The sequence below is a fragment of the Eurypyga helias genome, unplaced genomic scaffold, assembly GCF_000690775.1.
Source record: "Eurypyga helias isolate BGI_N326 unplaced genomic scaffold, ASM69077v1 scaffold13405, whole genome shotgun sequence".
Classification (NCBI taxonomy): Eukaryota; Metazoa; Chordata; class Aves; order Eurypygiformes; family Eurypygidae; genus Eurypyga; species Eurypyga helias.
The window spans coordinates 11,034-21,910 of record NW_010249558.1 but is presented as its reverse complement, the minus strand read 5'-3'; the positions used below and the strand labels follow the sequence as shown (position 1 = coordinate 21,910).

Below are 10,877 nucleotides of genomic sequence, written 5' to 3'. Positions count from 1 at the left end.
CTTCTAGCCTCATTACATGGTTTTCCCAATACTGTTGTTCAAAAGCGATTAACTCTCTATCTAGAAGTTATTTGCAGACCTTTCAATTGGGGGAAAAAAAAGTTAATCAGCTGAAAATATATGCAGTCCAAAGACTAGTGACGCTAGCAGACACAAAATGAAGCAGCCATAAAATTTAGGACGAACACCTATACATTTAATGAAATGGCTACATAGTGAGTACAGAAGGAACTGCGTTGGTACCAAAGCACAGCATGTCTTGAGAACAGAAAAGCCGGGCACACCTACTCTTGATCATTCTCTTCTGTAGGACTTTATACTGCCATCACATAGCAGATATTCAAGGGGTGTTTTGATCTAACAACTTCAGATCAAAGAGACTTTTAGGCTCCTACTCGTCAGTGAGACAGCTGCCCTTAACCACATTCTAGAAGAGCCTTTCTAACTCTCTCCGCATGCAGAGCCTAGTTCCCTGTGCCTAAAGGAAATCAGAGTGTTTTACTTTTAAAACAAAACTGTAGATATTACTTCCATTATAACGTTACAGTTTCAGAAGACAAAGAAGTCGATAATGCCTCAGAATGGAGACCTGACATTGGTTTACTGAATGTTTTACTAGTTTAAACTTGCACTGCACAGAAAATAGGCATTACATATTCATATAAACGCCTTTGTTTAAAACTTCAGGTAGATGAATACATGAAAGAGTAAGCACCATTTTTTTCCCCTCGTTGCAACTGCAGTTGGCTGACTGTGATTACTCACTCTGACTCTGGCTAGAGCATTAGGATTAATCCCAGTGTTGCATAATGTTGTAGGCCTTTCAGTTGCCACAGATACTTCAAACCTCTACAGTTTTCCCGAGAATGTAGTCTTAAGAACTTCATATCCTCACTAACAGTTCTCAGAAATCGATTGCAGGAATTGCCGTGCTCATTTCATCAACATTCCTTTTCAGAGCTTAAGCAGGACAAGTACACTCAAGGAACAGCTAGACAGACACATTTTCTATTAATCTGTTACTTAATCCACTTGTAAATCATTACTGTTCATTCCAGATAAATGATTCTAGTAGTACTAAAGATTGTTCAGGTATGACTAGTTGTACATCGACATTGATAAAGTAAAAGGCAACGCTGAAAATTTTTATGAAATGTTCTCAAGACGCAGCTCTGGCCCCATGCCTTTCTAACGCCTGTTCAGGCTTAGATTCCAGACACCTTTAATAACGAAGCCTGGCAAGACCCTGGTAGGTGGGTGTCACGGGTCCCTGGTGAAAGGAAAGTGCCTGATGGAAGATTTGAATTCTTTATTCAAATACTGAGTACTTAAATACTAGCTGCCATCCACCAGAACTGTGTTTCAACCTGAATTATCCTCTAACAGCTTAAATAAATGGAGATTTTATTCAAAAAAGAAAAACGCACCCCTTCATTTGTGCATAGTTTAAAAAAAAGAAAACCAGAAAACCCCAGAGGTAAACCATTGCTTTAAAAAAAGGGGTAGGCTGATAGCCCACAGTAGGTATTGCCTCATGAACTGTCACAATGCATTAACAGCCTTTTATTTTCTACCATTTTCAGTCTGTTACTACGTGTATCCCACTGAACCTTGAAAAGAATTACGAACTGCTTTACCTGGCAGAGCAATTTATGGGAATTCCTGTTCTGTACTTAAAGTTTAAGTTGCCAAATGTCACAAGGTAAGCATTTGCTCTTGAGAAAAGCACGCAATGAAATCACGGACACTGTTTCCATCAGTTTTCTCTGGGGGTTTAGGAAGAGTGCGTTGCGTGCATAAATAATAGCACCGTCTCCTCACTGGGTAAGATACTTGGATATGGAGGATGAGTTAACTCGGGTTCCTGCATATACTACCACTTAGAGGAAGTGGACAGGCAAGAGTAATGTGTCTGGAGGCAGTTTACAGCATCTCTTACTGGTTATGCCGTGTCCTTGAGCCACCTTCCCAGCGGGCAGACAGCAACGCTCTTGCATGGCAAAGCTAAAAGGCCAGCTGGTTTCTCCCAGATGCCCTGGAGGCAGGTAGGAGGCAGCAGCAGCAGTGTCCCGGCCGGGAAACGGCACGGAGCTGGGGCAAGACATGCACCTTGGGCATTCAGGTGTGAGCATATCTGTGAATGACAGGGTTGGAGACTCCCAGCTGTTACAGTCCTGGTTACCAGTGCTGTTGTAGGGAGAGGTGTATGGACTGGGAGAAAGAGTTCAAAGAGATCCAGACTTGAACGGATCCAAAAAAGGAAGAGGGTTGAGGGCAGTAAGTTTAACAGGCAGTAGGTCCCGTTACTTTGTGGACAAGAGAGCGAAAATATTGGTGCTTCCTCATGGCAGAGGCTTATTCTTCCCCTAAAGGAGAGAGCAGGGCCTGGGGAAGGTGGGAGGCGGCGGTACAGGTACAGGAAGGCATTTAGAATTCTCAAGATGAAATTCAGCTGTTACAGGAAAATAATTAACGCACAGCTTCCAGTTATATATAGCGATAGGTTTTGTTGGGTGTTGCTGCTGCTTCACTTCTGCTGTGGGTAGCAGCTGTGACGTGCTGCACACGGACTGCTTAGGGACACTAGCAGCCCAGTGCTGCCCTCTCCCCCACCCCATGCATCCTTTCACGTGGGTCAGGGACACCGACAGAGCACAGTGCCTTCTCTAGGGTGCCGACGGCATGATTTCCTTGACAGCTGTCAGAACAATTGCTAATGGTAGTGACCCCTCCCCCCTTTATTACTCTTAGACTTCTTCACCCCAGCAGCTGAAATTACAGTGTTCCTCGACTTATTGATGGAACAATTAGAGGGTGACAGCAGCAGCAGCTGTTGAGCTGGTGATCCCCCGAGCCTCAGAACCTTACCGAAGGGCATAAATACTGAGAACTTTTTCCTCTGCTGCTATTCCAAGTTGACCAGGCATTAATGCCCTCCTGGAGGACCTTTCTAAGATGATAAATGTTTGAAGCTGTCTTAACAATCTCTGTGTAAATACAGAATGGTTTTTTCAGTGGGTCTGCATGGGAGACATTGACATCTAGTGGGCAAAGAACAAGACTGAGAGTGAAAGCAACCTGAGCTCTTAATTACAGCTCCATTACTTATTTCTTTTGACTTCAGCAAAGTCTAACCTCCACAGGCCTTTTTCTCTCCTTTCATCCTTAATCTGTTTTATCTAGTGCAAAAATTCTACGAGACAAGGACTGGGTTTTGCTGTAGTTATACTCTCTCTCTTCCACTGTACAGGTGCTATAACATAAACCATAATTTTGTTACATAAACACATTCAACCAACTGCCAAGATCCAGACAAGTCCTGGAATTAGAGATTGACATGCAAAAGGCAGCATTAATCAAAGTAAACTGCTAGGTTATAGTTGGACAACACTTGGCAACCCTGTTGTACTGAAGTACATAGTAAATAATGTAATTTTGCTGCATGGCATCTCCACAAAATGCAATAGGAATAGTGCATCTACCTTCTTACTCAAGGGGGTGTGATATCCTTCACATGTGAAGGTCCCAGCAGATTTGGGAACTGAACCAAGGGTCTTTCAGATCCCAGCTCAGGGCGTTAATCTCAACACTTTTCACTGGATTCAGATGAGCAAGGCTTACATGACATTCTGCTTTTGGCTCATTGTGTGCAAATACCAGAACTGCTCATACAAAGTTACCAAAAGGTTAGTATCGATGAACTTTTTTTACCCTGTTAATGAGTTATCCTAGGCTATACAGAATTCCATGTTTCCTGTCTTCTTATCAAGATTCCTTCTTCACAACTCAGATTTACAGCAGAGTTTGACTTCCGGACATATGATGCAGAGGGTGTTATACTGTATGCAGAATCCCTTGACAATAGAGCATGGATCTTGCTTGCTCTTCGTGATGGGAAGATTGAAATTCAATTCAAGAACGAATTTGGAACAAAAGTCACCAGTGGAGGCAAAGCCATTAATGATGGACTGTGGCATATAGTAAGCCGGGTTTTCCCTCTCCCCTTTCCTTCCTTTAACCCACTGTGGGAATATTCTGTCTTGATAAGTAAAATAAGAGGAAGCTAAGCAACTATTAAAAGGGCTTCAAATGATGACCTCAAATCCCAGATTTAAAAGTCAGCCAAGAAATGCACAAGAATGCCTTATATCTGGGAAATTGTGGCATCCATTTACAATCAAGAAAGAGGTAAATACCACTGTCTGGCAAGACAGGAATTATTCTTTGTAATCATGATAAAGGAAGCAGCAGAATATTAAGGAGTATGATTGCATAGTCAAGTGCATAGTTACACAATACGTTGTATAGACAGCAAGTTTTACGTTTGCTAGACCAGAAATCCATCTTGTTCTTCAAGCTTGCATACCAAAGACAAAAGGCCTTGCTCACTTACACCATCTCTAAATCACACCAGATTTTTAACATCAGTTAGGTTTTGTTTGTTTGATTCTGTGTAGACCTCCTGTTTCAGTTCAGTACAACTTCCTTGAGATGAAAAATCTACTTTGATGCCTAATAATAGCAGGAACAAGCGTAGAACCTATTTTGTCTGCAGCCCGCCTGTAAGACTCAATCCTCTCGCAGGTTGCAGTGACAAGGAGAACAGTGTGCCAAATGTGGATTGGAGATAGAGCAATTGTCAAAGTCAGCTTCCTGCAAACTCCATAGCGCATAAAGCAAACTAACCAGCTGCATGGGTATTTTCCAGGGGTGGGATGGGGGTGGAATGGAAGGTCATCCTCCTGTGGGTGTCCATGGGTAGGGACAGTTGTCATGACTCGAGTTGAAATAGGCTGTAAATGTTGACTGCATTAAAACTGATTTACCAGTCAGATGTTTAGAGAAACATTAGTGGTGCTTCACACAGGCATATATAATGAGTATTTAGAATATTCTACATGTTTGTGTGTGTATATATGTAACTATTTGTATTTGATTTTAGATCTCGGTTGAAGAACTAGAACACAGCATCAGTGTGAAAATAGCTAAAGAAGCCGTGATGAGTATTAACAGTCCAGGAACCCTTTTTAAACAATCGCAGGGTTTCTTGGAAACAAAGGTGTACATTGCAGGATTACCTCGCAAAGTGGGCAGCGCTCTTGTTAAACAGGTAACTAAAATAAGGGTAACCTTGACTAATGCTGTTCTGTTCTTTGTTTGGTTTTGTATTGTTTACTTAGTCACAGAGGAAGGAAGAGTGGCATGGAATCTATGCAGAAAAATGAAAATCAGGTTATTAAACCACTGTTTTGAAAATAAACATGCGTGAAGCTTTGTAGTCTGTCGTCAGATAGGTTTCAGTTAAAAAAACACAGCACTTATGGTCCAATCTGTCAGGATTCTGTAGCCTGTTTCCCACTATAGCTTTAAGATGACCTAAATCACCACCACTTCTGCTGTGAGAGCATTTCAAAGTGATTCATGTTTCCGGTGCCGGCTTTTGCTAGGCTCTGAATAGGTACGGAATTCACAGTGCAGGCAGCACAATGAGCTTTCATTTTTAATAGGCTTTGTAATAGCCCAGGCTTGACAAGGCCCATGATTCTTTCAGACTTCCATTCTCAACAGCTCTGTCTTATGCTGGGGATGGGTACAGACAAGTTTTTTGCAACCGTGCTTCTCAGTCCAGTAGCCCTCAAACTAATTGGCAGTCTAAACAGAGAGGCAAAAACTAACTGTACAGTAGAGGCTGCATCTTTAAAAAACAAAAGGCAAAAAATCATTTTTACTCAAAAGTGAAGCAGAGAGAAAAAATACGAAGCAATACAACATCGCCTTACCCAACAGAAAGTAATTCTGGAAATTTCTTTGTACTTTGGTACAAGGAGAAGATGAAACCTTGAACAAGGGACAGTGCTAGTGGTCATTGTCTTTCAGCTACAGAAAAGCTGTTGTGACCTAAATAAAAAGACGGCGTGAGCTTTAAACATTGAAGCAGTCTGTTTTGTACTGATCACTGGCATCAAAACGGGAAGCGTTACTAAATCAGAAACCCCTCCTGAAGGCTGAGGTACTAAGTGCACGCCATTTGTTTTCTCCTGGCATCAATGCTCTAACCTGCAGCATTGATGAGGCTATTATTTGCTATCCAGAAGTCGGTATGTACGGTAATGCCTTATTATCAACATTTTTAAAACGACTTGGAATGCCAACACCTAGTGCTGTATTTCTTCTACAGATTAACCCCCGGCTAGATGGCTGCATTCGTGCCTGGAACCTGATGAATCAGGGACATTCAGGTGTAAAAGAAGTTATTCAGGAAAAACAAAGCAAACACTGCTTAGTAGCAGTGGGGAGAGGATCCTTCTACCCTGGCACTGGAATGGCAAAGTTTCAGATAAACTATAGTAAGTATTTTTCTGGCTATTCCTATAGTTATTGCTGGACAGGTGATGGAACTGATGAATTGTTAAAAAACAAAACCAAACACACCAACTAAGCTACACACCACTGCATCCAGCAATGATTCCCATAGAAATTTGCTGTTAGAAATTTGCTCAAATGAGGATTCTGATCCCATTGATGTCATCCATTTAATTTCTGAAGCGCTGTAGGTTAGGAAGCATGGTCTTCATGTGCAGAGGGTGGGCACTGTTGAACACATTCATTTTCCAAAGATCTAATTCTGTCCTCCCCATTTTTCCCTGCGGGGAAAGCTATCCTAATACTGACAGAAGATTGGGGATGGAAAAAAAGTGTTGCTGATAATTCTATGTTGCTGTTTCTAAATGAACATCCTATCTGGAGGGTTTAGGTGCATCTCTTGCTCCTTCCCGAACCCAGAACTTTCTTGCCTGACCTCCTGCCCTAATATCAAAATTTCCAATCCAAGATCTCCTTGTGCATGCCTGAGAGCCCAAAGTGAGACATCTCTTGAGCATGATCCCAAATCCTGCTGTCTTATACTCTTCCCCATCCCAAATACTATACTACCCTTCAACCCTGCTCTGATCCCAAATTCTTTTAATCCCAGGACTTGGTATTCTTTCCCAGAAAGTATTTAAAAGTTTTTTCTTTAAATTCTCTACTCTGCTTCAAAAGATTTCTCCAACTTTTTTATATTCTGTGCTTCCAGCCAACTTCTGTCAGATTCCTATGCCACTCAAGTTTCCTCAACTTTCCTCCCATCCATTCGCTAGCGCCGTGCTGCCATGACTCCTCCTGACCTTCATGTTTGGGGCTGCTGCCGCCATGTCTTCACCCCCTCTCCTTTCTGTTCTCACGCCCACTCCCCCCCACCGAACCAGAGAGGCTGCCCACACCTACTGCTGCCCTTCTATGAGCTGTCACAGCCCACTGTCTCCCTGCCCATTTGGCTTTCTGTTGGGGAATGTGACCTCACCTCATGGTTTAGGAACACGGGATGTGGAAGAGACACTTCAAGAAGAGGCAAAAGATGGAAAATACCTCTTTAAATGGTAATTTTTAATATGAATGCATCATATGAAATTATATTTGCACCATCTGCATATTCACTTTACAGACCTGCATGTTTCCATTTTAATCGTGGAACTGCTTTGGAATGTCAAAGTGACATTCCTGACTGCCAATCCTCTACTCAATGCAGCAATTTATGAATAAATTAGTTATTTGGGTTTTAATTTGAACTGACCTCTGATGAATGTGGCACCTGTCCCACATTGAATGGAGAAGGTAGAAAAAAAATTCCAGTAAGCACAGAAGATTAGGCAAAATGCAGGATTAAAGCTTTTTTATTTTTTAGACTTATAGTTCTTTCTAAAAGTTCCAGAGTTCACTGTTTTTTCTGGAGATTAGTACTCATTTTTCTACAGTGGGAGCAGATTAAATACTAATTTACATCATATTAATTTTTTATTAATGAAGGGATTTGTTAATTTCAATTACACTTTTTAAAACAGGCAATCTTGACAGTGCTGAAGATTGGCTGATAAACGTGACTTTGACTATTCGCCCATCCACAGACACCGGCGTTATGTTTGCCTTGGTTTCCAGTGAAACAGTGCCTCTCGCCTTGTCCATAGTGGACTCGAACTCCTCTGACTCCCAGGTGACCTTACAGTTCTCACAGCAGCTGACACACACCTTTTAAATAGTAATTGAAGTAAACTCACTCCTCCATTGGTGAAAAATCAAACTGAGAAAAGCTACACTTACTTGCAGCAGAGCTGGTAGGCTAAATTAGCATTTGAAAAGGTACTTAAATCACATCGTGGTGTGCAGAAAACACATTAACGATTGCTACAGCAGTGACTAAGCACTCTTAGGTCAGGTACTGTCCAGTACATCAGGATTATAACTTTCCCTTCCGAGTGCACAAAGCAGAAAGGGAGATATGACAGAAGTAGAACGATGGTATTACAGTAACAGCATTGTGTTAGCTTTAGTATATAAACAAATCTTTTTGTCCATAAGTTCCAATTTACATCAGACATCCCAGAATAGAGCATTATGATACACCATGGCTAATCAGTCCATGCTTTTGCCCAAAATAAGAACCTATAGTGAATACTTGGTTACCTCAGAAGCTGTAGCAGTACTCCTTTTGCCTTTAAAGGAAATAGGATTTCACCTCAGAACCATAGCCAAAGATTTTTTCTCCTCACAGTGAACATTCTCACCTATAAATTTAAGAATATAAACGAATGGCATCCATTGCCAAAGATGATGCATCAACTTTGGTAACTTTTCCAACTTTTAAGGTACCAGTTTTTAAAATGTGGCTCTAACGCTTCCTTTTTTTCCTACTTCCAAATATAAAATGCTTCAGAACTAAATATGTGCTGAAGTTTTATGTGGCATCTTTTGTGACCTACTTTTCTTCCATTTAGAAAATCATTGTGACCATTGGAAATGTCATAGTTGCACATCTGGAATCAAAGAAGTTATGTACACCCAGAAAAGTGCTGGTTGGACTTCTGGTAACCAGACAGCAACTTGAACTCTCTGTTGATTCACACACAGACAGAAGCAATTCAGAGCAACTCTCTGTCCTGCACCAAGCGATGATGGCAGACGTTGTTACCTACTTGGGCGGCCTGCCAGGTGAACTGCGTTTCTTTTCATTCATTTGGTCATTTGGACAAGCCTGATTATATTCAGCCTTAGCCAAGCTAGAGGAAGCCTACAACTGTACCAAAAGAAATAGGGAGTTTACTCCCCAAGTGCTTCTTGTTTCATCCAGCCTGTTCAGCTGTTGAGAGACCCTGCTCCTCAACAGTAGCTCTATTAGGTCCATTAACGGGCATGAGCGTCCCTCTCTAGAGGTTTGAATTTGGAAAATGCGTTTGAGTTTTGAGCTGGGGCGGAGCAGGCATTGCATATTTCTAAAATGCCACCAGCTGGCACAATTTAGGAGGTGCATCAAGCGTGTAAGAAAACCAGGCTTTTGTAAGTAAATTAAGTGTCAGCAGTACAGAAGGAGAAGTCAGGAGCATGGTTTCATAATTAAACTCTGGGTGATAGATGCCTGGCAATCTTTGAGATAGAAAGTGTGTTGAAACAGCAAATACTTTGTTTAATGCAAGCTGCAAGCGTATCCCCACTCTTAAGACATGTCCAAGCGTTATTTTGTTCAGGAAGTGTACACATGCTTACCTATAGTTTGACTTCAGTGTGAATCATGAAGAAAAATAGTATTGCCACAGATAAGGAGTTTTCAAAGCCCGAGATCTTCAAACTTGAAAATTGGTAAAGACACCATGGTAACATTACTACTGGCAGAGCTTCTCTGTATGCTCTGTTGTTATTTTAGGGAGAGCGCCTCACAATTCTCAAGGAAATTTTAAGAGTTTGACCCACACAATCTCGAATTGACACCCACTGACACCCATTTCACGTGTGGGCTGCAGGGTCATAGCACTGCCCCAGGCAGAGCTGGTCTTCCTCAGCAGTGTGCTGCTTCTGCCGGGGGCAGGGGTGCACAGGAGTAGAAAGAGGAGTGGAGCTGTGTATCCCTTGGAGATGATCTCCTTAGGCATTTCTTCCAAGGTAGCGTACACAGGGGAAGTTGGAATTATGGCTGCGCCCTCTCGGCCTGCTTTTCAGAAGAGAAGCAAGGTGTTGAGGGCAGCGCTGCAGGCACCACAGCCGCTGTCGGAAGTGGTGGTTGCCTCGGTGTTGGAACTCGCTTGCTCTCTACAAGTCTCCATACACTAGTAACCAAGGATGTAACAAGATTTAGGCATCAAACATGAAAATTGTGTTTTTGAATGGATTCATTTGCTCGCTCCAGCTCATCCCAAAAAGCCTCTGGGATTACCAAGCAGTATAAAAAGGTGGGTAAGGATGGATCCGCGCTGTGAGCCACAGTGCAGAGAACCGTATGGTTAAAAGGCATCTAGCAAATACGCATTTCCTGAAGACTAGAAATCCCCATTTATGACACGTCTCTTCAAACTAGCACCAGCGCTGGGAGTGCTCCTCTGTGCTAATTAATTCAGCACAACCGGTGCAGGCTAAGTGAGACTTGCACAGTTCTGTGACAGCAGAGTTATCACAGCAGCAGAGCAGAGCAGAAGGGCACAATTCTACGGGACTGTTTGAGCAGTACCTCAGCTTACAGCAAAAATAAAATGACAGGGTAGCAACATTCCTTGTTCCCCTGTGTCGTGGTTTAACTCCGGCTAGCAAAATACCACGAAGCTGCTCACACAAGTCCCTCTCCCCTCCTTCAGCAGAAGGGAAGAATCAGAGGAAAAAGAAATAAGGAAGCTCGTAAAATTGAGATAGGAACTATTTACTAATTAAATCTAAATTAATATATACCAATACTACTAACAATAAATAATTAAAATAATAGAAAATAAAAGCTATGATACAATATGCTACAGTTGCTCACCACCCACTGACCAGTGCATAACCAGGTGCTGAGTAGTGAGAGTCAGACCAGACAGCGC

The 10,877-nt window shown here is 42.1% G+C and overlaps 1 protein-coding gene across 1 annotated transcript in view; it reads left to right on the top strand.

The window, feature by feature from the left end:
- The window catches only part of PROS1 (protein S (alpha)), a gene marked incomplete at its 5' end in the record, with an annotated part of 27,900 nt that overhangs the window by 15,614 nt on the left and 1,409 nt on the right, over positions 1–10,877 (top strand). The window contains 6 exons of the mRNA XM_010151408.1: positions 1,584–1,702; positions 3,791–3,980; positions 4,943–5,110; positions 6,179–6,347; positions 7,881–8,029; positions 8,811–9,024. Of these exons, the coding sequence (XP_010149710.1) occupies positions 1,584–1,702; positions 3,791–3,980; positions 4,943–5,110; positions 6,179–6,347; positions 7,881–8,029; positions 8,811–9,024 (1,009 nt within the window). The remainder of the gene's footprint in view (positions 1–1,583; positions 1,703–3,790; positions 3,981–4,942; positions 5,111–6,178; positions 6,348–7,880; positions 8,030–8,810; positions 9,025–10,877) is intronic.